At 46.7% G+C, this 26542-nt stretch overlaps 5 protein-coding genes across 9 annotated transcripts in view; 3 read left to right on the forward strand and 2 right to left on the reverse strand.

Annotated features, from left to right (window-relative positions):
• Positions 1–7509, forward strand: part of nid2a (nidogen 2a (osteonidogen)) — a 38314-nt gene extending 30805 nt beyond the window's left edge. For 2 of the 4 annotated variants that reach the window (XM_069166338.1, XM_069166341.1), the window contains 7 exons: positions 35–207; positions 339–468; positions 784–955; positions 2674–2831; positions 3066–3189; positions 3276–3388; positions 4373–5643. In XM_069166338.1, coding sequence (XP_069022439.1) covers positions 35–207; positions 339–468; positions 784–955; positions 2674–2831; positions 3066–3189; positions 3276–3384 — 866 coding nt within the window. In that variant the 3' untranslated portion in view covers positions 3385–3388; positions 4373–5643. Of the gene's footprint in view, positions 1–34; positions 208–338; positions 469–783; positions 956–2673; positions 2832–3065; positions 3190–3275; positions 3389–4312; positions 5644–7363 lie in introns of those variants that run through there. The other 2 variants (XM_069166340.1, XM_069166339.1) reach the window with 2 other exon arrangements.
• rtraf (RNA transcription, translation and transport factor) lies at positions 5355–8586 on the reverse strand. The gene is made up of 8 exons (XM_069166342.1): positions 8416–8586; positions 7821–7945; positions 7638–7737; positions 6700–6780; positions 6510–6598; positions 6139–6207; positions 5967–6015; positions 5355–5834 (listed from the first exon to the last, which is right to left on the reverse strand). Exons 1-8 carry the CDS (start codon positions 8474–8476, stop codon positions 5680–5682), a joined length of 729 nt encoding a protein of 242 aa, XP_069022443.1. The 5' UTR covers positions 8477–8586; the 3' UTR covers positions 5355–5679.
• Positions 8587–8975: 389 nt separating this feature from the next.
• Positions 8976–11081, reverse strand: sap18 (Sin3A-associated protein). Its single transcript, XM_069166402.1, has 4 exons — positions 10913–11081; positions 9660–9769; positions 9407–9529; positions 8976–9294 (listed from the first exon to the last, which is right to left on the reverse strand). The coding sequence occupies exons 1-4, from the start codon at positions 10982–10984 to the stop codon at positions 9138–9140; spliced, it is 462 nt and encodes a 153-aa protein (XP_069022503.1). The 5' UTR covers positions 10985–11081; the 3' UTR covers positions 8976–9137.
• LOC138208491 (gap junction beta-6 protein-like) lies at positions 9765–16331 on the forward strand. Of its 2 annotated transcripts, none has more exons than XM_069166401.1 (8): positions 9765–9987; positions 13309–13385; positions 13495–13542; positions 14217–14388; positions 14646–14798; positions 15146–15294; positions 15423–15659; positions 15829–15914. In XM_069166401.1, exons 4-7 carry the CDS (start codon positions 14218–14220, stop codon positions 15631–15633), a joined length of 684 nt encoding a protein of 227 aa, XP_069022502.1. In that variant the 5' UTR covers positions 9765–9987; positions 13309–13385; positions 13495–13542; position 14217; the 3' UTR covers positions 15634–15659; positions 15829–15914. The 2 variants fall into 2 exon arrangements, with proteins under 2 accessions (XP_069022502.1, XP_069022501.1); XM_069166400.1 differs by lacking the exon at positions 9765–9987 and adding an exon at positions 11581–11851 and having other exon boundaries at positions 15423–15629; positions 15829–16331.
• A 1439-nt stretch (positions 16332–17770) lies between these two features.
• LOC138208461 (gap junction alpha-3 protein-like) lies at positions 17771–25031 on the forward strand. Its single transcript, XM_069166336.1, has 5 exons — positions 17771–17901; positions 20109–20170; positions 20765–20853; positions 21524–22083; positions 23004–25031. The coding sequence occupies exons 3-5, from the start codon at positions 20785–20787 to the stop codon at positions 23770–23772; spliced, it is 1398 nt and encodes a 465-aa protein (XP_069022437.1). The 5' UTR covers positions 17771–17901; positions 20109–20170; positions 20765–20784; the 3' UTR covers positions 23773–25031.
• Positions 25032–26542: the final 1511 nt, after the last annotated feature.

Here is a 26542-nt window from a genome sequence, read left to right on the forward strand (position 1 = left end):
TTTTTTTTTTTTAATCCATCCAATCCCTCCCCAGGCATCTCCACAGTGACTCCGCCCACCGTGGGTCCATTGCCCCGCCCAGTTGTGACCCCTCCTCCCAACGTCGAGGTCGCGCTGCTGTACGCTCAGGGACAGAAAATAGGAGCGCTGCCGCTCAACGGGACCCGACTGGACGCGAGCCGGTCCAAAACACTGCTGACGCTACATGTAGATGACGCACGCTCACCTCTTCTGCTTTTATGGTTCATTCTGGTAACACATCTCATTGTGTGTATATATACGTGTGTGTGTGTGTGTGTGTGTGTGTGTGTGTGTGTGTGTGTGTGGTGTGTGTCCAGGGCTCTATCGTTGTCGGTATCGCCCACGACTGCAAAGAGAACCAAGTCTATTGGACGGACTTGTCTGCGAGAACAATCAACAGAGCTTCAATGGTGTCTGGAGCCGAGCCCGAGATCCTCATCAACACAAGTGAGATCACACACGCACACACACACACACACACACACACACACACACACACACACACACACACACACACACACACACACACACACACTTCCGAGTAGAGCTGGTTTGTCGCCACTGATTTCATCTCCGCTCGATACAGACTCTGATTGGGTGTTGTGGGCTGAGGGCAGGTTATGGAAGCTCCTATTGGCTCAGAGAGATGTCAATCAAACCGGCAGCATCACGCTATCTGACTCCAGTAAATTAAGAACGCAGATTTTTCTGCGATGGATGTCGTCTCGATGTCTAAATGACCGTTCTCCTCCGCGGTTGTAGATCTCGTCAGTCCCGAGGGTTTGGCCGTGGACGTCAAACGCAGGCTGATGTTCTGGGTGGACTCCACCCCCGACGTCATCGAGAGCGCCAACCTGGACGGCAGTGGGAGGCGGACGCTGTTCGACTCGGACCTGGTCAACCCCCGCGCCATCATCGTGGTTTCTTCCACCGGGTAAACTCTTCTGTTTTGCCTTATTTAAAGGTTGAAGTGGTAAAAAAAAAAGTCTGCATCTACAAACATGTGCAAATCTCCTCCCTGAGCAAGAAAGACACACACACACACACACACACACACACACACACACACACACACACACACACACACACACACACACACACACACACACACACACACACACACACACACACACTGCACTGTCACACAACCAGCCCTCTCTGTATCCAGAGGGATTTTACTTTGGAAAAGGGGCACAGATGGTTTACAGTCTTCAACCGCAACCATGAAACTACAACAGCCATGAGTCAACAAGGCCTGGTCCTGATTCATTAGCACGATGCAAATGATGCTCTTAAAGCTCGTTCGGGGCACGCAGACCTGTCGAGTGTGGTCTCTCGTCTGGAGGCCCGCGACCTCAACGTGACCTCATCACTGTGAGACGAGCGGTGCGAGGACGATGGATCGGGTTTGGTTTGTTTTAGGGGTGGAGTTTTAGTGCTGCTGGAGCAAACCGGGCCAAGACAACTGCACAAATTTACTGATGCGATGAATGCTGGACACACACACACACACACACACACACACACAACACAAGGTCTCCATTGGTCCGCTCCCAAGGAATAACATCTGTTTTTTATCATTGGAGCTAATCACATAATCAAGTTATATTGTTTGTGTGTGTGTGTGTGTGTTAATGTGGTTGATATAAACGTTTAAACATAGCAGCTATAACCTGAATCATAAAGCTTCACGTTTGTTTCACATTATTGCTTAGACAGTTTTACGTTTATTTTCTGAGTCTTAGCCAAATATATACATATATATAAAATGTTTTTTTTATATTTATTTGTGTGTGTGTGTGTGTGTCCTGGCAAAAAGCCAAGTCTTAGAGGTAATTACTGCTTCACAGGGGTACACTTATGATTAAACATGTGCTCTGTGATTTCTGAGCCGACACATGTTCCTCTCACAGACACACACATCGTACGCACACGTTATAAAAGCACACACACACACACACGCGCGCGCATACGAACGTCTCAAAACATCTGCCGCCCCCGTACCTCGATCAGATTCATAAGCACATGCTTTGTGTGTGTGTGTGTGTGTGTGTGTGTGTGTGTGTGTGTGTGTGTGTGTGTGTGTGTGTGTGTGTGTGTGTGTGTGTGTGTGTGTGTGTGAGAGCTGATTGCTCATGTGGTGTGTATTACCTGTCGTTCCCGGCGGACTGCCCACATGTACACCATCATCTACAGATGAAAGGGAGCGTGGCGCACGCACACACACACACACACACACACACACACACACACACACACGATGTCCGTGGTATCGTGATGCAAAGTTGTGGCTTTCAAAATGTCTGAAACAATAAAATATGAAGTGTTTGTGTGAGTTGGTGTGGTCCACATTGTCCGACGTAAACAGATGGAACATGACTAAAAGATGAGGTCAAAGGTCGCGTGTTGCTCAGAGTAACCTGACCATGACCTCATCAGCATGAGACAGCTGGTCCCCTGAGCCCTGTGCTCTTATACCCTCGTCTACTGGTGTGTGTGTGTGTGGGGGGCGGGGGAGGGGGGGTGTCCCTCTTGTCTCATTTTACCTGCCAAAACAAGTTGACTTCTATTTGAGATGAAGGTAAATAATCCACCGAGTTAATCTGAGTGTGTGAAGTGGTGTGATTCGTCCGTCCCACGTGTCCCCCGCAGGTCTCTGTACTGGACCGACTGGAACCGAGAGGCTCCGAAGATCGAGTGCTCGTCGGTGGACGGTCGGAACCGCAAGGTGGTGGTGTCGGACGGGGTCGGGCTGCCGAACGCCCTGACGTACGACGCCTCTTCTGGACAGGTCTGCTGGGCCGACGCAGGTAAACGCAAACGAACTACACACAAGGCGACGCCTCATCAGCTGATCCCCCGTTTGATTCTGCAGCCAAATTCTGGGCTGTAATCGGATTTAGAGTCAGCCTGTTGCTCTTTTTGCCCCGGGTTTCGCTTCTCAGGCTACACGCAGGCTGTCATATTTAACTGATGACTATCGGATGATGTTCAGTTAAAATTGATGCTGATGGATCTCCTCCTCCTCCTCCTCCTCCTCTCAGGTACGAAGCGGTTAGAGTGTATATCTCCGGACGGTTCGGGTCGCCGAGTGGTCCACCCGAGCCTCAACTACCCGTTCAGCATGATCTACTACAGGAACCACTTCTTCTACACCGACTGGAGGAGGTCAGCCGTCTGTCAATCATCCTCCTCCTGTTTGTCTTCACCGATCGCTCGTCAATCAGCTGATCAACACGTCCCCTCTTTCACAGGGACGGCGTGATCGCGGTGAGCAAAGACAGCAGTCAGTTCACGGACGAATACCTGCCCGACCAGCGCTCTCACCTGTACGGCATCGCCATAGCAACCACCCAGTGTTAACCAGGTGAGACGTGCGTCTCACGCACACACACACACACAGTCTGACTTCAAGGCGTCACAGACAGTGAGCTCATTGGTTCGTCTGCAGTGATGTCATCGCATCACTCGGCTCCCTCCAGATGTCATCTTAACCCCCTGAAGGCTGCGTCAACCCTCCAACTTTTCCTCTGCAGGTTTGCAGCCCCGACGCCGCCTTCAGGTACAGCTCTCAGTGTAGGTCAGACGGGGCCTGCCCCACCCGCAGCAGGGTCAGCCAATCGGAAGAGAGCGGCACTGATATTAATGCACCTTAAAGACACAAATGATGGTCGAGCTCAAGAGGGGGAGATCGATGTGTGGATCTCAAAACCGCAAAAATATTTTCTCATGAAATCAAATCTGCAAATAAAACGTTCGAAAAGTTTGGATTTTGAAAAACGGGACCCTTTTAATAACACAGATTATAAAATGGCGGCGTTTGTCACCTGCAGCAACCAAAGCTCGTGTTTCATCGCCCTGCAGCCTTAAAGCCGTCCTCACGCACCGCTCCACAGCTTTGCGTGTGCACGCTGACCTCACATACGGACCCGAACAATGATTACACAGCTGTGTGCGACCCTCTTACCTGTGTTTTGCGCGCGTCGTGTTTGATGTGTTGATGTCTGCAGATGGCTTTAAACACCTTCAAAGTGCAAAGCAGCCCCTCTTAAATACAGGATCATCCCCAAAGTAGCACCTTGGCAGATGTCACCGTCGGAGCTGCGCACATCTGCAGAGCGTAACGTCGAGTGTGTGCGCGTGTGTGTGTGTGTGTTCTGTCATTACGCCGCCGCAGCTCCCGGACGCTTTCATCCCGCCGCATTTCGTCGACTCTCACAGGAAAGGAAAACCCCCGAAGCCTTTTAACTTCCAGCCGGATCTTTTTTCTTTTTTTTTTCTTTCTTAAAAGGAAGCGGTTCCGACGGCAAAATGTGGAAAGTGATAAAGGAAGTGTTGTGTTGTGTCGCAGGGAGCCACTAACGGCGCCCGCCGGGGTCCTTTTGGTGCTAAAGTTGCGAGGCGACTCGTGGACGACCTTCTCCCAAAGCGTTCGGGGACGACTTCCTGCGGGCCACATCAAGCAAATCTACATCCCCTCCACCCCCCCCCCTCCCCCTCTCCCTCCACCCCTTATCTCACCTTAAAGATATAACCCAAAGTAAATGTTTTGTACATTTGTTTTATACCTCATTTTTTTTTTTTTTTTACTGTATTTTTTTAAAGTGGTTTTTCTATCGATTAAAGCTCCAGATGGATGTGAGTTAAGGGTTGTTTTTTTTCCTCATGAAACTTTCTCATAAAGAGTTTGATGAGACGATTGACGCCTTTTTATATCCGTGATGCTAAATATGAAGAGAGCAGAGCAGCGGTTCCTTTTTATCGGAGGAATATTTTGTCGTTTTTTTTTTTAAGAGGACTTGCGTGTTGTTTGTCGGCGGGTTACTGGCTCGCCGCTTCCTCCCGCCTCCAGTCAAGATGAGCCGTAAGCGCTCGTCAGCTTCTTTAGCATGCAAGAGGTCTCCGTCTTCCCGTCAGCTCTCGTTAAGAATCGGCTCTTTTCCCGAAAAGTCAAACGAAACCGAAGAGAAACTGCACGACACGACTAGCAAAGGAGTGAATGTAAATTTGCTGGATTACCATCATTGTTTTTGTTGCAACCCGAAACCGTGTTTGTAATCGGATTACTGTAATCGGACTACGTAGTTTCAGAGTCTCAGATCCCCGCCGCTGCAGTCCGGCCACACTCCTGCCTTCACCTGGACGACACGCCGTTACAACCTTCTTTTTTATATATTTTTTTTTTAACCGCTTCTACTTCTCAAATCTTTTCTCTTTTTATAAGATGTGATATTTATAACAATAAAATGTGATTTGGTACTTGACGGGCGTCTCGGAGCTTCTTGTGTTTTTTTTTTTCCCCCCCCAAACATCAACCACACGAGGAGCCGAAGTGTTCAGCTGGATTTTATATATTTTCCTCCACACAAGCGTCCATGTAAACAGATTCATAATAACCGTTTCTTTCTCTGGAAACAACAGAAACTAATCAAAACCTTCTGTTTGATGACGGCAGACAATTAATTAATTCATCATATCAGCAGATGCGAATCTTTTGCTCACATTTGCTCTTGATTTCCCGGATCAAACCGCCCGATCTCATGCAACGATGGGAAAAAAAACTAAACACAAACTCATTCACGTCCTTCAAACGACACCGAAAAAACAAATTTAAATTAAAAACTCCCGCCGTTCAGTCCCGTCTGTTCCTCCTCGCTCTCATCTGCCCACCTTGCCCAGCCTGTGGTCCGTCTTGGGGTCGGCGATGATGGCCTGAACGGCCACGATGGCCTCGTTGATCTTTGTCTGCAGCTCCCGCAGCTCCTCGATGTGCAGCAGGCGGAGGATCTGCGCCGCTTCGTTCAGAGTCGCGTCTGCAGAGAGACGGCGACTTTTGTTTTAAATTGGACTTTCCTGCGGTTGTGTTTTCGGACACGCCTGCGACCCGCTGCTTCTTTTCTGTTTTACATCGTGATGTCTGAAAAAAAAAAGAAAGCTGCACTCACCTCCGGTGTCGAAGCCCAAGATGTGCTTGTCTAAAGTGACTGGGATTCCCTGCAGAGGAAAAGAAAACAAACAAGAGTGAGACTTCATCCAACTTCTTAATTCAACAACATGCACCGTAGAAATAAAAGTCGTTCCTGCCGCTCGTCACGAGCGCCTGCGTCCTCGGCTCACCTCTCTGTTCTGGCTGGCTTTAGCGATGGCTTCTGGAGAAAGTCTCTCCTGGATCAGGATCCGGATGGCCTGGCAGGTCCACATGAACACAGGCACACTCATTAACACCTCACGTGTCTTCTTAATAACTGGAGTTCTGTAAGTAGGACGTTTTCTACTGCCGTTACTTCACATTAAAAGTCTTTTAAGTTGGAAAAACATTGGTGGCTTTTATTGTGAAGCAAACAGGAAACTTGAATAAACCATGCCGAGCGGTAGTGACACTGCGACGTTGTTTGTATATATCAGTATATCGGACTGTTGTATTCCCAGTAAAGTTCACAGTTGCACAAGTTAAAGAGTCGAAGAGGAAACGCGTGACCCCGTCTGACCTTGAGCATGACCAGGTAGTCGTCGTGCCGCTGGATCTTCAGGATGTTGGCCAGAGCCGTAACTCCGGCTTTGAACTCTGGAGAATCACCTGCAAAACACAAGACGCGCGTCCACGTCATTATTCACCCGGAGCAAAGCGATGCATGCTGGGAAGTGACGTTCAAGGACACCGGCGGCGCTCCTACTTACTGTCGAGGTTGACGAGAGGGTCGATGGCTTTATCGCTGTTACTGGAGGCGGCCAGCGGCTGACAGTTCTTATACTTGTCCACTGAGGAGACACAAAACCCAGAAAGTGATTGGCCCGGTTGACACGGTAACCAGGGAATTATGAGCAGAGACTGGAAAACGAACAGCACTTGATGAGCTGCCGTCGTCGCGAAACACTGTTCCTTTTATAATGTCGCCATCTACTGGTCACCGTCAGTATTTCAACTACGTGACACCACCTGGAGAGCTGCGGTACCCAAGAGTCTCACCGTGAGGCCTGACAGCCGTATTGACGCTGACCCAAGTTGCAAAAAAATGTTATTTAATTTCATTGAATTAATATCAATAACTTCTGTCTGTAATAAATGTAGTTTGATTTCATTTTTATTAGAGACAGAAGTTATTACAGCGAGAGGGAGCTGCTCATGGCGCCTCTTTTTCCTACTAGTAATTTGTTTGCACTGATTAATACACGTATTGTTTGATTTCTAACCGTGTTGTTGTTCCTATGTCGTCATTTGTAACATGTTGTCTGCATAATTTAGTCGGTGAATTTTAGTTTACGATTTAAAAAAAAACAAAAACTGTTGGTATCTGCAGCGACGCGGCCCAACTTGACTCGACTCTTTTGCTCCCCACTTCAGATGGAACCATCTCATCTGTAGCTGGTTGTCATAGCGACGGTGACGTCATCTTCAACGTCTAAACCAATCAGTGGTCTGCAGGGTTTACACCAAGGATGAAAGGGGTGAAAGGGGTGAAAGTGATACCCCCCCCCCCCAAACAAAGCACCAGGTAAACATCAACAACTTGTGATGGACAGAAAAAACATAAAAGTTGAGTAGTTGTTGTTGTTTTTTTGTCACAATAATGTGCGTCGTAGTCACAGTTATCCTTTCAAACTTCACATCTTCTTACCGTTGTCTCCGTATTCATAACGCACAGCCAGGCCCAGTAACCAGTCCACGGCCTCCGGCCTCTCCTGGTCCGCGAACGGACAGTTCACATCCTGCAGGTACTGCACACAGAGAGCAGACGTGAACACAACCACACTAACCTGACCTAACCAGGACACCGAGGTGTCCCTGGTCGACCGCTCACCTGCTGGTAGGCTTTGGGCCAGTCGGAGCTGGGGATGTTCCTCAGGTTGCCTCGGTCCTCGATCTTGTAGTGTCGGATCTTCTGGTCCTCCAGCCACACAATGCAGTTCCTGAACTGGGTCTCATCTGAGCAGCGGGGAGAGGGGAGAGGGAGGGACAGATGTGAACATTAAAAAAAAAAAAAAAGAGAAATAAACCTCAGCCTTCTTTGTGGCAGCGGGATTTAATTTACCGTTAAAATTACATTTCAAGCCCTGCAGTTATGTCCTGCTAAACTGCACATTTTCGAGCAACAAAGTTAGATTGCGTGCAAAATTAAAATGCACTTTAACTTGAAAATCAACACCTAGATGTAAATGCAATTTAAATCCGGCTTCGCCGAATAAAAGAGTGGCATATTAAAAGGTCGTAAAAGATGCCATCTGATGTTTTAACCCACAAACGCGTTTCTCAACGACAACAAATCACTCAACGAGTGTTTTATGAACAGGAGTCTGGCTGCTCGTCGTCCCCGTACATTACCAGGGCTACATTAGCTGGCTCCACGTTTACCTGAACCGGTTAAAACAGCTCTTAGCCGAGTTTTTTTTTCTCACCTGTGCAATCAAAATCGTTCGGGTTGTGATAATCCAGAGCAGTCAGTTTCCTCCGAAACATTTCAGCGTGTGTTTAATGTGAAAACCTCTTCCTTTTTTTTTTTTGGTATCTTCAGCGAACAGTCGGCTAACTCGCCTCTCTTCTCGGCTAGGCTGTCCGTGTTTGGCACGGCGCATGCGCAACGTGGCACCCTAAAACTTCCGCTTGGGACTCTCAAAATAAAATACTTCTTACTGACCACTACACGGAGAGCAAATACATCACTGACGTCTTAATACTGGTCCTGCACCACCTCCGTTTCTTGACTTTAATTACACCTTATATTTGTACAAAATTCAGCGTTTAAAATCAATTGTAATTGAATGATATACTATACTATAGTCACAATTTACTGCACAAGTGTTGTTTCCACAAACTTTTAATCTGAAACGCGGCCGAGGCGCCTCCAAGAATTTGGGGCTCTTGATATTTCGGTGGGATTCGGACCAATTTAAACGTCAGCTTAAGCAAAGAAAACGAACGTTCGCAAACTCTGCGTGACACAGGAAGAGGCCGAGACTTTTGTGAAGAAAAAAAGGGCAACTTTATTACACGTCACATTTTATAAAATGGAGCAAAACCATCAAAGATGATGTCGGAGAAAACACAAGAAGAGATTCGTAACTGCGGGTTCGTGTGGGCACGTTGCTGCTGCTGCTGCTGCGTGTGTGTGTGTGTATTTTCAAAACGGCCTCATGCGCGGGTTAAGCGGCGGGGCTCTGTTGGGCGGCGTGATGGCGATGTCCAGATAGTCTCCGATCTGGAAGCGCTGAGACTGCAACGTCATGGAGTCATCTGCGCCCTTCCTGCCGGACACGGTGCTGCCGATGTCTTTCAACCTGCAAGCGGGAGGAAGGTCGGTTGTTATACGTTTCTACGTATGCGTGTGAATTCGGCGGACCGTTTAAGCTGGATGAATTTAACCGGCGCCGTTTGTAGTGCGACACCGACCTGTACATCTTTCCTCTGGGATCGGGGTAGACGATAGCAAAGCTGAAGTGGGTCCCCTTTTTTCTGGCCTCCGGATACACTTCCTTCACCAGGCTGGTGAGTTCCTTCAGAGTCGCATCCATCCTGAAACACGGAAGGAGAAGAGCTTCGGTGTCCGGGTCTACATCCGTGAGCTGTCTTTTCGACACCGATGGGAGCTGGACGGACACACGCCGTCCCGGCAAAGACATAGTGACATGCTTGTAAATCTTACCACGTGTATATTTGCAGTTCGCTGGAGGGAACGTTGCCCCGAGCAAATTCATCTACTCTGTGGTGTCGGCCGTTGTTGGTGGTGAATACTCGCAGCAGGAGAGGGCAGGTCTGCAGTAAAAAAAAACAACAAATAAAAATAACATGCAAGTACATTTAGAGCACATTAAATCTCTGAGGAAACATATCTGATTACGTCGTGCAGGTTACTCGTTTTATTTTGAAGGTTTTCCCGCCGGAATCCACTGTCCGAGTTAACCACTACGTCACACTGCCATCTCGTGGCCACTTCGAAGAACAACTACAACATGTCTGTCGCCGCTATGCAGGTACAATAGACGTTAACACTTGTTTCATGACAGGTACTCTGTGATGACGCTGATTAATAGTAATACTAGCAGTATACTACGTTATAGTTACAAACGTAATAACCTTTTGTTTTCTTGCTGTTTTTTTTTGTTTGTTTTGCACCCCCAAAACAACGGAGGCGGTGGTTACATCACAAACAATTAGTCTAATTATTACAATTAGTAATTATTACGAAGTCACGAGTTACGTGACACCGGAAAGCAAAACAATTTCCCGCTGAAATGACACAAAAAAAAAAAAAAAAAAAAAAGCTTCGTCGACACATCTTGAGGTGAGATAAAAAATATATATTTTATTTTTGTTGTTGTTGTGGCTCGGAATCGTTTTGCGTTGCCGAATTGAGCCGAACTAGTCCGGGTTTCCACGGAGACCATTTGCAACAATAACTATTAAAAAAAAAACCAAAAAACAACATTAATAATAATATTAATAAACTTTATTTGTACAGCACCTTTCACACGGGAACTGCAACTCAAGGTGCTTTACGGCAAGATAATTACATGCAGTATTTGACATAAAAACAGATATAAAGGAACATTTAAAAATATAATAAATAAATAAAAGTATAATAGGACGCAGTGTAAACAACACTATGGCTATTAAACTACTATGGGTTGATTAGCACGAGCACGCTGCTATTTACGTCACTACTTTTTTTTTTTTTTTTTTTTTTTTTATCTGCTAATTATTCGAGAAGTCAACAAAGAGGAATTTTTAAATTAAAAAAAAGCTGCGTTAGGTGTGTTTTAAGTTGTTTTTTTAAGACTTTTTTTTTAAAGACTTTGACAGGCTCGTTCAAACTGCTCGCGAGCAGGTTAGCTCGGCGCTCGCGAGCAGGTAAACAAGCTGGCCAGAAAATCCCGCCGCTTTTCTTTTTCCCTTCACCTTTTCTCGGTCGATGGGCTTCTCCGGCTCCTTCTTTATTTCCTCCTGTGTGATCCGCGACTCGAGAGCCATTTCTTATTTCTCACCGAGGTACTCGTTGCAAGTCGGGTTAGCGGCTTTCTGCCTCCTCGCTCGGGTACTTTAGCTGCAGCGACGGAAAAGCGGGACGGTTTCCGCTTCCGGGGTCGTGAGAGGCGCTTTCGTCGAAAGGTGCGCTACCGCCACCTACTGTTTAGGAGTGGGGGCCGGTAACGCCACCTATCCTCTTAGAAAAGAACAAAAACTATACAAATAAATGCAACCTTTTTATGGTTCATTTTGAATTTAATCGTCACGTGACTCGTGTATTTTAGTGAGTGGCTCATCTGAGTGGTTACTGTGTGTAAAAAAAGGATTCATCCCATTGAAATCAGTGTTATTAGTAAAGGCAAAATGGATTTTATAGGTCGATTAATTTCAGATCTGTTAAGAGTGCTGTTTGTGTAAATCCAATAAAGCTGCAGCGAATGATGATTTTCATGACCTCTGCACACAGACATGAGGCGGCAGGATGAACAGCAGAAAGTCCTGAGACAGAGAGGGAGTCGTCAGAGGAAATAGCGACACTTATTCCCGATGCATATCGGTGAATGGATATCAGTGTCAGGGCCGGACTCAAAGAGCCTCTGTTTGATCTTCGAGGGGAAACGGAGGCGGCAGGGTTGTTGCAAGCATCTGCAGAAGGTTGAAATAACTTGCTTTCTTTCGTTGCATTTAGCACGCATTCATTTTTAAAGCATAATTTGAGCTTTGATCAGGATGTGAGCGGAGCAACAGATGATGTCCGACGTGCACATCCCCGGCAACGAGAAACCTGATCCGGGACCGGTCGGCCAAGTCCACCTCCGCAACTCAGTCACATGCTGCTTTCTCCCCCTCACTCATCACACTTGGCTACGGGTGAGTGAGTGTGTGTGTGTGTGTGTGTGTGTGTGTGTGTGTGTGTGTGTGTGTGTGTAGTTTCCCGGGCAACATACAGTACACGTGAGCGTCGTACGGTGTGTGTCAGTACAGTATGTGTGTGTACAGTGTGCGGTTGTTTGTGTGTGTCCTTCACAGTGCCCCCCTCTGTTCTCCTGCTGGCTGATCGGGGACCAGGAGCTACTCTAACAATCACCTCTCTCTCTCTCTCTTTCTCCCCACTCATTCACTTTGTGTGACCCCCCCCCCCCCTCCCACCCCCACCCCTCTCCCCTCATCACCACAGGATGGATGCACAATCCTGCAGCCTCTGTTTGCCCTCCGTCGCGGCCCAAAGATCAAACAGAGGCTCTTTGAGTCCGGCCCTGACACTGATATCCATTCACCGATATGCATCGGGAATAAGTGTCGCTGTTATTTCCCCTAATGACTCCATTACAATCACTGACGCCCCCCCCCCCCCCCCCCCCCCGCCCCCGCCCTCCCCGCCTCTCCGTCTCAGCACTTTCTGCTCTCTGAGATCACTGCCGCTCATTCTGCAGCCTCATGTTCATGTGCAGAGGAGAAAGTAAACACGGTGCGTGCGATGCAGCATGGAAACTAATAGAAAGATGTAATCAAATGACATAATCAAGATTCTTATTACCGTTCACGGGACACCTGAAACGTTTACATCCTTCGTTTACATCAGAACACGCAGATTGTGTTCGAGCCGCCTTACAAGGAAGTTGTTGTTGTGTTTTTTTTTTTTTTTTTTTTTTTTTACTCCCACACTTGAACAAACTGTGGGAAAAGCTCACGAGTCGCCGCCATTGGCGACACAGAGCTGTTCTGTCCTGCAAGGCCGGCTGCTGCCAAGTGAAGACTCACAGTGATCCTCCACCTGTGTCCTGTTACAGTCACGGAGACATCACACACACACACACACACACACACACACACACACACACATTCAATTCTGCTGTTGTGTAACGTCTTGTTTGATTCCGAAGGGAGATTTCAAGAGGAAGAAAAAACCAACTTTACTCATATCCATCCTGTAAACTCATATCTAATTGCAAATAGACAACAACAACAACAACAAAAAAAAATCAAACGTTGAAACAGAAATGTTATTATTTTATGAAAAATATAGGCCCCTTTTTTAATTTGATGCCAGCAACATCTCTCAAAAAAGGTAAAACTTTTGAGTCCCAAACTTTACCTCCCTGCAGTAACACTTTAATACATCTGTAGATATAATTTCCTGCGTACTTGAGCTGCTTTCATCATTTAAAGAAGTGTTTTGTCCGTGACCGTACGCTTGAATTGTGCTTTATTACTGCTGTCTGTGAGTAGAAATCAAATGTACTTTTTCCACGTTTGCGTTGCTTCTTCCTCCAAAACGTCACGACAGCTTTGCCACTTTTGCGGCTTTATTTTGAAACTCCTCACAGGAAGTCGTCGTGTTTTGACTCCCGGCTGGCTTCACACTCGGAGACGCATCTTTGATTTCATGCAGAAGAAGCTGCAGGTTTGTGTTTAGTTCAGTTTCTCCCAACTCGTGTGACTTTGAATCCGACACTGCTGATGTAACAACAAGCTGTTTGTTTGTTTGTTTGTTTGTTTTTCATGGCGGGAAGGACCATGTGGAGTATTTTCTGGCAAACTACCTGACACCCAGACACAAGGTAAGAAAACCACTTTATGTTTTTAATAATAGGAACAAATATTTAAAGCCTAAATCAGTCATCGTTCAAATACATTTCTGAAAATATAAAATGTTTCATTTTATTTTTAACTTTTTTTAACGCAGCTTTTTTTTTTTTTCTTTTTTTCTCACTTGTAAACAAGTGTATTTATGTTTTTAGCATTCACATCTGAGACGTCCTGTCAGTGCAGTCGTTTATAAATCAGCGCGGATCACGTCGATAACCAGTGAATGAATAAAATCAATCGGAGTGTGAATGAGAGTCAGAGTGGCTCTGGACAACGCGTCCAGTGTGTGCGTGTTCGGAGTGGGCTCGGCTCAGGACGGTCCACAGTGGGCGGGGAGCTTCATCGGTTTACATGAATGCTGGCGCTGGGCCGCTGCTCCTCCTCCTCCTCTTCCTCCTCACCGTCATTCCTTTTCATCCGCGGTCAAACTTCCCCTTTGTTTCGCCGCTTTCATCTTCCGCCGCTGACTTCTTCCGAAATGTCCGACGTCTGTGTACAATAGGGGGGAAAAAAAAGAAAAGAAATACACTTATACATTTATTTCTCAGACTTTCTCACGTTAAAAAGATTTGAATTAGAAAAATTTTCAAGTTGGAAAAAAAACAAGTGTGTCTTCACGTCCCCCTGGTCTCCGTCTGTCCCCCAGGATGTCGTGGCCCGCTCTGTACGCCCAGCTGGTCGCGGCCAACCGCCACTCCACCAGCCTGGGTAAGATCTGGCTCTCCGTGCTCTTCATCTTCCGGGTCATGGTGCTGGTCGTCGCCGCGGAGAGCGTCTGGGGCGACGAGCAGTCCGACTTCACCTGCAACACTCTGCAGGTAGGGAGCCGGGTCTCTGGCGTCACACGTCGCCCGGGCAACGTAACGGGATGTCACAGCGCATTGACAGATTAGTCGTCGACAGGATTGAATGAGAGAAAAGCTCAAAGTAAATGACTTGTTCGTTAACGGTCGCAGTATATTAGCCTGTTATTAGAGGGAGGCCGAGGTGACCTTTGACCTCCTCCTGACCCCGCAGTTCAACTTTGACATTATCGTCGTCGTGACGACCCGGGTGTTTGTTTGTTTGTTTGTAGCCCGGCTGTGAGAACGTCTGCTACGACCAGTTCTTCCCCGTGTCCCACATCCGTCTCTGGTGTCTCCAGCTGGTCTTCGTCTCCACGCCGACGCTGCTGGTCGCCATGCACGTGGCCTATCGAAACCACAGGGAGAAGAAGAGGCTCCTGCAGGTGTGTGTGTGTGTGTGTGTGTGTGTGTGTGTGTGTGTGTGTGTGTGTGTGTGCGCCGTTTAATTTGTATTAATGTAAAGTCATCGTGATGAGATGACAAACTGCTGTATCACGTTATGTGAAATGATGTCATCGATGGCATCCCGTGTGTCATACGTCATACGTCGTGTGTCACGTCCCTCGTCGCGTCTTGTCATGTTATATTGACATTATGTCATATTCATATTATGTCATGTGTCGTGTCAGTTGTTTTTTTTTTACCTTGTTTTGTTTTGTTTGTGTCTCTCACGGTTTGTGCCTTTGACTTGCTTTGTATTTTTTCCTGTCACGTCTCGGGTGCGGGACAGAGTTCGGGCAGAGCCGGTTTCCTCGGCAACAAGGGCCAGGAGGAGGAGCTAGAGACTCTCAAGAAGCGGAGACTCCCGATAGCCGGCGCCCTCTGGTGGACGTACACCTGCAGCCTGGTGTTCAGGCTGCTGTTTGAAGGAGGATTCTTGTAAGATTTTCTTTCAGTCTGTTACACAGGTTCAATAGAAGAACCCAGTACACAGTGTGTGTGTGTGTGTGTGTGTGTGTGTGTGTGTGTGTGTGTGTGTGTGTGTGTGTGCGTGTGTGTCTCTGCAGGTACGCCCTGTACGTGGTGTACGACGGTTTCGAGATGCCGCGGCTGGTGCAGTGCGACCAGTGGCCGTGTCCCAACCTGGTGGACTGCTTCATCTCCCGCCCCACGGAGAAAACCATCTTCACCGTCTTCATGGCCACCGCCTCCTCCATCTGCATGGTCCTCAACATGGCCGAGCTGGCCTATCTTGTAGCCAAGGCCGTCACTAGGTAGAGGTTATTAATCAGTCAGAGAGTCAGGTGATTAACCAACCGATTCATTTATGAATTATTTGTCCGTTTTCGTCAGAGTCGTGTACGTCCTCGAGTCTCCGAGCGGCTCACGCGAACGTAAATGTGTTAAAACCTCTTAAAATCCATAAATCAAACTACACAAACCTTCTTTTTTTTTTCTTTCTTTCTTTCCCAGGAGTCTCTGTGGTCAGAAGACGAGGAAACAATGCAGGAGAACGCGAAATAAGACGAACCAGACGACACTCGTCTCGACTTGAGAGGAAACGGCAACGGGACGGTTGAAGCAGAGGAAAGTCATTTTACAGACATTAAAGCACATTAAAGCTGCGTAATTACATGTGAAGGACCCAGAAGTGTAAATACAAACATCTTTCATGAAACCCTGGTAGTTGTAATGTAACATTTTGAGGGGTGGAGAGGATGTAAACAACTTTAAAACTGTATTTTTACATTGTACTGTTTGAGAATTGTCAATAATTTGTTAAAAAAAAACACAACAACAACAAATGTAACTTTTGTCGATAGTACAGTTGTTTACTGAGATAAGACAACATTTCATGTAAAAACAGATAGTTCGGACAGTAAACACATACACAGAGGGGGATTCATTGAATAACGATTCACTGAATATAAATGCACTCACAGTTTCTCACTTTACTTTCACAAATAAAATTTCATCTTGTCTTAATTTTGATTCGTCTGGTTGTTTTGTTTAATATTAATATGAACAGATGCACCATTTAAGTCAATATTTACTTGAATATATCATCTTTGGGTTAATTTTGATTGCGCAACATACAAAATTACAAGAGAGGATGTATATTCTGTTCGCGATGTCTTCAACTACAATGCTCTTTACGAAGATATGCCCTCAAGTATGTATAGTTATGATGTGTATGTCTTTTATATATGTGAAACTAAAAGCAGGAAGTTGAAGGATTAATCACTGAATTCAATGAAGAGGTTATGTGTTCATTCCCTTCACACTATTGTGTCTTTTCTCTTTTTATATGAAGGATTTATGAAGCACTCTTTATATATGTATATAAATACTGTATATATATATTTAGATACAGACTGCTGTTATAGAGACACAAGGTGCTTTTGACATAAGTGATGAGAGGAACAAATATATTTTCATTTACTACAGATACACGGAGCGATGGACCGGTTGCGTGTACTCTGTCGCCCTCTACTGGTGAGCAGCGGTACCGCAGCAGATGTGGGCGCGCTTCCTCCTCAGTCAGAGGGACTCAACGAGGTAAAGCCATCCCATAACAAGTAACCATGGTGAAATAACTTGTAATGAGAAATCTTTATTTGGAGCAACGAGTCAACGAGATTCTTAGAAAGTAGGGTGCAATTAATTAGTTTGTTTCTTTTCTTTTTTCTTTTCTTTTCTATTTAAAGAAAAAAACTACGATTTATTTAGGAATAAATTGTAAAAGACGTGTTCATTTTTATGCAACACGATATATTTTTTTCCACATTTGTATTTCACTATATGCCATGTTTTTTTTGTTTGTTGTTGACACATGTTTCATAATTTCCAGTAAGACTTTACAACAAACGGCTGTTATAAGGCTACCGAAATATATAGGCTAGGTTGTCAGTAGCTGCCGCTTCCACCGCACAGAAAGACAGGAAACACAGTTATTTCTATTCGTAGCAGCTACACAATCATTTTAATGGTTAAAAAAAACAAGACATTTTATCTTTCTTTTTTTTTTTTCTAAACGGGTTTAAAGTGTTTTACGGCTGGTTTGCCAGGAATGTGACGGTTGAGTCTCCACACATACTCCTCCCTACCACCGTCCCCCTCGTGCGTCCCATGCACAGGGGGGGGGGGGGGGGGGACCACTGTGTGACAGTGGCGGATGGCCTTGGCCACGCGGGACGCAGCCACTGCGCTTCGCGGGACAGGTTCCACACGCGCCCCCCCTTTTTTTTTTTTTTTTTAGACTAGACATAGCCACGCGTCTTTTTTTTTTTTTTTTTTTTTTTTTTTTAACTCTCTCCCTCTCTCTCTCTCTCTGTAACCCTGTAATTCTCTCTCTGTGTCTCTCTCCCTCGCCCCCCCGACCCCCACATCCCCCCCCCCCCCCCATTTCCTCTCCCAACGACCTCACCTACTCCTCTCCTGGTTGCCTCGAGCCCACCCGTGGGACTAAAAAGAAAGAAGAAGAAGAGGAAGAAGTGGGAGAAGAAGCGCACCGCCGCGAGGGAGACGTGTTTCCAAAGGGGAGAGGTAAGCAGGTGGATGCTGGAGGGATGCTGTTGGCTGAAGTGGGAGGGAAGAGGAGGGATTATCATCCTTCCACCTGCTGGATTATCGGCACCTCTCGTGCTGCGTTCACTTCCCTGTGGGAAAGACGGGCAGACAGGAGGCCACGAATACTCACTAAGAAAGCACGGAGTTGGAGAACTTTTGAAATGAATGCGGTTTAGTGATTTTTTATTTTAATCACTGCTAACGGACAAAGAAATATAATGCTCGTCCCCGCTATTGTCAAGATATTGTCTTAAAGAGGCGGCTCGTGAAGGTGTAGAGCAATTTTGTATTTCATCCAGACGAGTTGTTATCTCACAGTTTGCAATTTGGAGCATTTCTTTTTAACTGAAAACATTCGTGTTAATTCAGGGGAAGATTTGTGCTTTATTGTTGATGTAGTTGTTTAATATGTTTAATATTAACAGAATATTTCTATAATAGTTTTTTTTCTTCTGCTTCTTGAAATTCTAATGTTTCTCATGTTGTTGATAATGGAAGTGAAATTAATGAAAAATATTTTGCATATTCCTTATTTCATGCCGTTACATTTAATGCATCGTGTTTCCTCCTTGTTAACGCAGCTGACATTTCCTTCTTTTACACTGCTGTACCTCTGCGCGCATGTATGAATCTTTATTTACATGTATGCTGCTGGACACCGTTATTTACTTGTTAATATTTGCTCATTTCCAGCACTTGAATGCACCTTTCTGTACTTATTTATTCACTTTTACATTCATTTTTCAAACCTGAGCTCTCCATGTAAATTCGTGCATCAATTTTATACATCACCTTCACAGACTTTATGCACTTTTCCACTCTTTTTTTTTTTTTTTCCCCAAGTCTTTGTGTATTATTCCTTCGTGTTTACACACGTGGAGTATTGTAACTATCTCCTAGCGTGTGTGGCAGCACGTAACCACGAGAGCCGCCTTTCATTGTGGCCGCCCGCATATCTTTAAAAAGGCTTCTGGGTGCACACGGCGGGCCAGGAGTTAACCGTTTGCGCCGCTCCGGCACAAAGGCCTCTGATCCATCGAAAAGCACACAGCGGCCGGGACAATGTCCATCTGGCAGCTTCTCCATTGTCTGCGCTGACAGTTGGTATTTCATCACGTCAACACATCACGTACATGTACACACGCCGCCGGTGGACCGGCGGACACGCAGACGGTTAATTTGGCCTCGTTTTGTTTTGTTTTGTTTGCTGCGATTCAGATGGAGGATTTCAGACAAGTTAAAAACATGTGGAGTTGGATTTTCTTTTTAAACTTTTATTGTTTTGCGGAGCCGTGTTTAATGACGCAGTTTAATTACGAGTAATATTTCCTTTCAGTCGGCTGAGTTCCTTCTAATATTTAGAAAGAAGTGTTGGCTTACGTTTAAGATTAAAAGTGAATCACTGTGTCCCGAGGTGGCTTCACTCAGGAGTTATGAACACTACTGTAACTCTGTGTTTGTGTGTGTGTGTGTGCGTGCGTGTGCGTGCGTGCGTGTGTTCATATCAGTGAAATCGCAGGCAAACATTTGCCCGCCTCAGCATTCCTGGGATGTGATGAGTCCAGCATTCGACCTGTTATCCACTCATTCACTTCCCACAGATGGCCAACCATTGTCCACGGGTCGGCCATGGACACACACACGCACACACACACACACACACACGCGCGCACACACACACACACACGCTGATGCCCACAAGTACATGCACCTCTGCAGGGGACGTGGCAATAAATGTGCAAAAACAGGCATGTATGTGCAGATTTACCTCCGCATGCATACAGATGTAAGTGAAAGGATGCAGTTTTACTCATTATTGATCACGGATTAATTATCCGTCACGCAGTGCCGTCAGGGGGCTCTCTGATTGGTCCCAAACACAAACAGACTCGTACAAATGGTCATCGGGAGTTCAAAACAAGTCCTTGAACACACCGCGTGGCCCCTGCAGAGTCCCGATCTCGTCCCCATCGTGGTAATCAGTGAGACAGCCTGAGTTCCGCATCGCTTCCACTGTAAAAATGTCGTGCTTTGGTGGTTTAAACGTACTAAAAGTCAACATATCGAAAATGAGAAACGTCAATATTAGTATTGCCTTTAAAAATCCAGCTTTTCATTTTGTGTTATTTGTGTTTGAAAGTCATCTTTAAATGTGATAAGAGTCTTCTGTGTCTCCCTTCCAGGTAGAGTTTTTCTTCTGATCTCTGGTCGATGGATTTATCACCGACAACACAACAATATCTTAGTAAGTTCGGCTTTCCTTCTTTTTATTACGACACAATCTAAACTCGATCTCGTACTTGATGTGCTCTTCTTCTTTCTCTGGTGTGATTATTATGCCCGTTGTGCTCAGATTGGGAGGAACGCTCCTCCCTCTAACGGTTCAGGCAGCTGCCTTGTTTGATTGAATTCATACAGATACAATACAACACAGGTTTCTGTTTATAATTTATTATTGCCGGATGACGATTAAAGCTCCAAAGAGTCCAACAATTTTACTCCCAAACTGGAGCTATATTTACATCCATAACTTTAGTAAGCTTTTATATAATAGATAACGTGATTTTGAGAGCTGGTATTGATATTTTATCGTGATATCGTGATGTGGTGGAACTGTTGACTTTTCCTGGTTTTAAAGGCTCCGTTAAAGTTAAAAAAGACATAGAAAACCTGCATTTTTTTTTTCCCGGCTCAGAAATAGTCCAAACATACGTGTCTTTTCTGTCCTTGAAAATCTGTTCGGCAGCTTTTTCTGCTTGTCCTCAGTCAAACAGTTCTTCTGCGGCTCCCCTCCTGCACCTCCTGAGTTGTTCACTGCCGTCTCTCTCGCTCTCTCCAGGCTAGAAAACCGAGTGAAGCATGGGTGACTGGAGCTTTCTAGGGCGGCTGCTGGAGAATGCTCAAGAACACTCCACTGTGATTGGAAAGGTGACTGACCAGTGATATCACGTGTTTATTTCCTTCCTGGCGCTCAGGTGATGTTCACGTTTGCCTCAATTTCTACTTCCGTGGTATTTTTGATAGATGAAGATTGGCTTTAGAAAGTGCCTTAAAGTGCAATACCGCCGAGGGCCACGAGGGGACCGGCAAAAATTAAAAAAAAAAATAAAAAAAAAATGCTTTGGCATCAATAGACTCCCATTCAACTTCTCTCGTGAAAAGAGTCAATACATTTTTTTGCACAAGTCGTTATGATGTCGTCGGGTAAATTGGGGGAGGTGCCTGGTTTGACTGACATGCCTGGGGTGCAGCCAGGTTTCCCGTATAGCTTCTTTAGTTAAACCCGCCCCCTAGCTCCTCCCCAGCCCGTCCTAATACGGTCATTTCTCGCTCCGAAAACCCAAAACAGCTGAAACACCGAACTCCAGGCTTCGAAACGGAAGCTGCGTACCAACGGGTGACGTTATGGTTGGTTACCAGCTCGGACGCTTTAATTTGACTAAAAGGGAGACCGATGACTCTGTTCGAGAAACGTCATAAAATCCGGCTCCCTACGTAGATTAGTTTCCAGCGCCTCCGACGTGACCCGGCTCGTCAGACGTTCGACCGTCTCCTTCTCCGCTAACTCTGCCCTGTCCCTCCGTCCTCCCTCCGCCAGGTTTGGCTGACCGTCCTCTTCATCTTCCGCATCCTGGTGCTGGGCGCGGCGGCCGAAGAGGTCTGGGGCGACGAGCAGTCCGACTTCACCTGCAACACGCAGCAGCCCGGTTGCGAGAACGTCTGCTACGACGAGGCCTTCCCCATCTCCCACATCCGCTTCTGGGTGCTGCAGATCATCTTCGTCTCCACGCCGACCCTCATCTACCTGGGCCACGTGCTCCACATCGTCCGCATGGAGGAGAAGAGGAGGGAGCGGGAGGAGGATCTCCGGAAGGCGGCGCGGCACCAGGAGGACCACGACCCCATCTATCACAACGGCGTCGGCGACGGAGGAGGAGGAGGCGGGAAAAAGGTGAAACCGCCGATCCGCGACGAGCACGGGAAGATCCGGATCCGCGGGGCGCTGCTGAGGACCTACATCTTCAACATCATCTTCAAGACTCTGTTTGAGGTGGGCTTCATCCTGGGACAGTACTTCCTGTATGGCTTCCACCTGAGGCCGCTCTATAAATGTGGCCGCTGGCCCTGTCCCAATACTGTGGACTGCTTCATCTCCAGGTTAGAGAGCTCAACTTTATTCCTCCGCATCATCAATAATCAATTGTCTGTTTTTTCTGGTTTCTTTTTTTGTTGTTGTTCCAATTACTCTCTTTAAGATGGGTGGTCTGACTCGATCTGATCGGTTACCGGACGGTACCCGCGTCCCGCCCACCGATAGCTGTAACCTGACCGCACCACAGGCCTGTCAATCAAACAGACACGCCCCCAAAAACACAAGTTTATTTTCTGATTAACGACGGGATTATTTTCAGACGGACCGCCAGAAAACGAACAAGGAGGAGCGACTTTAGCGAACGACACCGAGATAACTGGTGGAAAAAAATGTATTGACTGAGAATTTCACGAGAGAAGTTGAATGGGAGTCTACGGAGACTCCACCGTAGACTCCACCGGAGACTCCACCGTAGACTCCACCATAGACTCAACCGTAGACTCCACCGGAGACTCCACCGTAGACTCCACCGTAGACTCCGTAGACTCAACCGTAGACTCCGTAGACTCAACCGTAGACTCAACTGTAGACTCCACCGTAGACTCAACCGTAGACTCAACCGTAGACTCCGTAGACTCAACTGTAGACTCCACCGTAGACTCAACCGTAGACTCCGGAGACTCCACCGTAGACTCAACCGTAGACTCCGGAGACTCCACCGTAGACTCCACCGTAGACTCCGTAGACTCAACCGTAGACTCCGTAGACTCCACCGGAGACTCCACCGTAGACTCGGTGGTATCGCAGTTTAAGGCACTTCCGAGTCGGCCACATTTTTCAGACCGGGAAGCTACGTCCACTTTTACACACAGTCTGTGGTGTCGGCGAGATTAATCAATTTAATCTTAATGAATTCGCGTCTTGTTCGATTTTCTATTCTACATTTGTCTCCACGTGAAAATATAAACGTGCTTGTTTTTCTCAGGCCCACGGAGAAGACCATCTTCATCATCTTCATGCTGGTGGTCGCCTGCGTCTCCTTGTTGCTCAACCTGCTGGAGATCTACCACCTGGGCTGGAAGAAGGTGAAGCAGGGCGTCACCAACGAGTTCATGCCCGACAACGAGTCTCTGCAGCTGGGCGGAGACGAGCCCGGCGACGCGGAGACCATCCCCGAGCAGACCGCGTCGTCCTTGCTCGACTGTTTGCCGCCGTACGCCAGCGTGAGGGTGGTGGGCCGGGCGGCGGAGGGAGGAGCCTATGGTCCAGCGCAGCCCTCCCCGACGGTGATCTCCTTGAACCCCAACACGGGGCCTTTGCCCGACGGATTTAAGCCCACTTCTTTCTACAGCAACGGCGAGAAAGCCGGAGGCCGCGGACAGCTGGCGGCGATGGAGCAGAACTGGAGCAACGCGGCGCTGGAGCTCCTGAACGGAAATAAGTCCCCCTCCCCTTCTCCTCCTCGTCTTCCCTCCCCTCCCACCTCCGCCTCCTCCTCCTCTCACGACGAGACGCCGGAGCAGCTCTCCATGTTCCCCACGCTCCCCCGCAACACCCCTCTCTCCCCCCTGGCGCCGGAGGAGCCGGCGGCGGACGAGGAAGACCCTCGCTCGGTCCCGCACGACGACTTCACCGTGGTAACCAGGGCGGAGATGCATCAGCCTCCCGCTGCCAGGGCGACGGACATCCGGAAGCCGAGCAGGGCCAGCAAGAGCGGCGGCGCCCGAGCTCGCCACGATGACCTGGCAGTGTAGCTAAAACACACACACACACACACACACACACACACACACACACACACACACACACACCCGCGACAAGCACACGACGAGAGCCTACGCACACAACTTTTTACCACGTATATTCACCCCGCAACAGATTCATCTTAGTTTGATCTCAGAACTCGGAAACAGAAAGTGTTTGGTTGCAAAGACGGCTCCGTGCTGACGCCCCGCAAAAACACGAGTAAGATCGGAACCAGTTCGAAGAGTCACGTTCAAAGAGGACGTTAGAGAAAACGTAAAAACGTTATGTCGGCAATCCAGAAAAGAAAGAAATCTGACACGTAGGAAACTCTACAGGTTATAATTAAAATTCTTTGAAGGCTCAGTAGAATATGAAGCTCTGAGGACAGATAATGCAAATTGGCATTAATTCAAAATGTAACCTATTTTTTTTTAAAGCACAGAAATATAGGCTCACAAATACACACACTTACACACACACACACACCTCCAGTTTACAGTTAGCCAGCACAGACACAAGTAAGGAAGGCTTATAGTGATGATGATGATGATGATGATGATTGGACTTACTAATAAGTTTTGGAGCGTAGAGGCAGCAATACTATATTCTTTTATTTTCATCTTCTTTTTTTTTCTTTAATTTCTTCGTCGGGGAGACTTTTTTTTTCTTCTTCTTCTTCTTCCTCCTCTCGTGACGCGTGACGACGGAGCTGAGCCGTGTTTGCGGGTCTGTCGAACGTGTCCGTCGTTTCGTGTTGAGCGTTTCTCACCCCCCCCCCCCCAACCCCCTACCCCTTCAAACCCCAACACACACACACACACACACACACACACACAACCCCCCACCCCTCCACCCACCACCGGGCCTGTACTTTCAATGAAGAGAGGGATGCTCCGGCGTTTCGGACAGAGCAGGTGACCGGAGGATAAAGCAGTCCCACCCTGAGACGTAGTCCGTAGGCTTCACAGGCTCTCTGTGTGTGTGTGTGTGTGTGTGTGTGTGTGTGTGTGTGTGTGTGTGTCTTGTTTCCCGTGTTTACAAAATGACATCTCTGCAGTTACTTCAGGGTAAACTATATACAATATATAAATATGTAAATACATCATGATTACTAGTATTGATATGCACCACAGGATGTTATACAGAACTACCTGCATTTTAAAAGAGTTTGTGTCGGATCGAGCTGCAATTCAAAGTGACTTTAGAGAGGGTTTCTTTTCTTTTTTTTTCCTAACTTTTGGCACAAACAGTCACTTCACCCCCCCCCCCCCAAAAAAAAAAACAAACCTAAATGATAAACAACAAACAATATCGAGGGCTAAAAACAATATTTTAGTGAGTTTTTTTTTTTTTACTGGACAGTTTGAAGCTTTGCAGCTTGAACGGAGCATAAAGATCCTCTGATGATTGTGTTTGCGGTGCGTTACAGGACTGTCGAGTTCCTCCTAGCCGTTCTGTATAGGAGGACTCTAAGTTATTTTTTTCTAGATGAGCTGTAGGCTATAATGTAGCTTTTTAGATCTTTTTTTTTAAATTATTTTTTGAAAGCAATACCATCTAAAACGTGTTCACTTTTATTTCTCCGTTAGTTTTTAACAAACATCCCACATTCATTCTTTCTGTTTTATCTTATTAATTCCTGCCCCCCCCCCCCCCCAAAAAAAAACAACAACAACAATATAGTTCAGTTAGACTTTTTCTCAATTTACACCCAATTTAATCCATCAGGAATAAAAATGTACCCTCGCACCATGGCGACAGGGAGTTGCCGGGGAGTTTTTCTCGCGTGTTTGGTTTTTAAACCGGGTCTCGTTTTATCAGATAAAACGCGTCGCCTCGTCCTGAATGAACGTGGTGCTGCGGAGACGACGCGGTGCGTTTGCTGTCTTTTTCGTCTTAAATGCTTTTCGAAGCGAACTCTCGCGCGGGTTTATTCACTCTGAAAAGTGCGCCGTATCCTTTAAACCGTCTGTTCCCGGTTAGCGACACAAAAAGTGAAGTCTTTTGAAGGTCTTATTTCACATTCGTACCTGCGCATACTTTCCCCCAAAGTGCCCGCCGCGACCGAGGTCTGCGACCTTTGACCTCCCCGTGGTCTTCCTGCGGACGACGCTACGCTAAAATTAACACTTTGTTTACATTTTAAAAAAGTAAGTTTTTAGCTGAGAGGGGGGGGGGGGGGGGGGGGGCTCTCAATGGGTTGCCATGACGAAGGGCCTCCGATAAACCCCTCAGGTCAAAGTCGGGAGATCGGCGGCCTCTAGAGGTGCATTTTTATCACTGGGAGTTTTAAAGTTTTTAAAGTTCGTCGCGATCGCGCAAAACGAGAAGCAAGACGCGGTGAACTATTCTTTTGAAAAGAAGTTTGTCAGCTGTGATTTAACCAAAATGATATTCACCAAAACCAAAAGATCAACCACGGCTCCGACCAACGAAGTCGGTTTCACAACTGCTGAATCTGGAAAAAGGAGAATTCCACGAAAGACATTATGTTGAACTTCGTCTCTAAAAGATTGTCGAAACAGGGTTTATTTGACTTATTTCTTTTTTTTTGCTGAAACGTTTTTTTTTCTTTTCTTCATAACCTTGTTGTTCCGAGCTGTTCTTAGTACCTTTGACATGTAGATAAAGATTTGCACAGATAGATAGTTATGAGGACATGAAGATATAACTAGAGAAGAAGAAATAACAGAGGGTGTCCTATGAGGAGGGATATTAACATACTTTTGTTTATTTATGGGAAAACGATACCAACAAATTCAGACCTGGAAGCGGACG

Source organism: Embiotoca jacksoni, unplaced genomic scaffold (assembly GCF_022577435.1).
Source record: "Embiotoca jacksoni isolate LCO1_2020_lvr unplaced genomic scaffold, fEmbJac1.0.p SCAF_38, whole genome shotgun sequence".
NCBI lineage: Eukaryota > Metazoa > Chordata > Actinopteri > Embiotocidae > Embiotoca > Embiotoca jacksoni.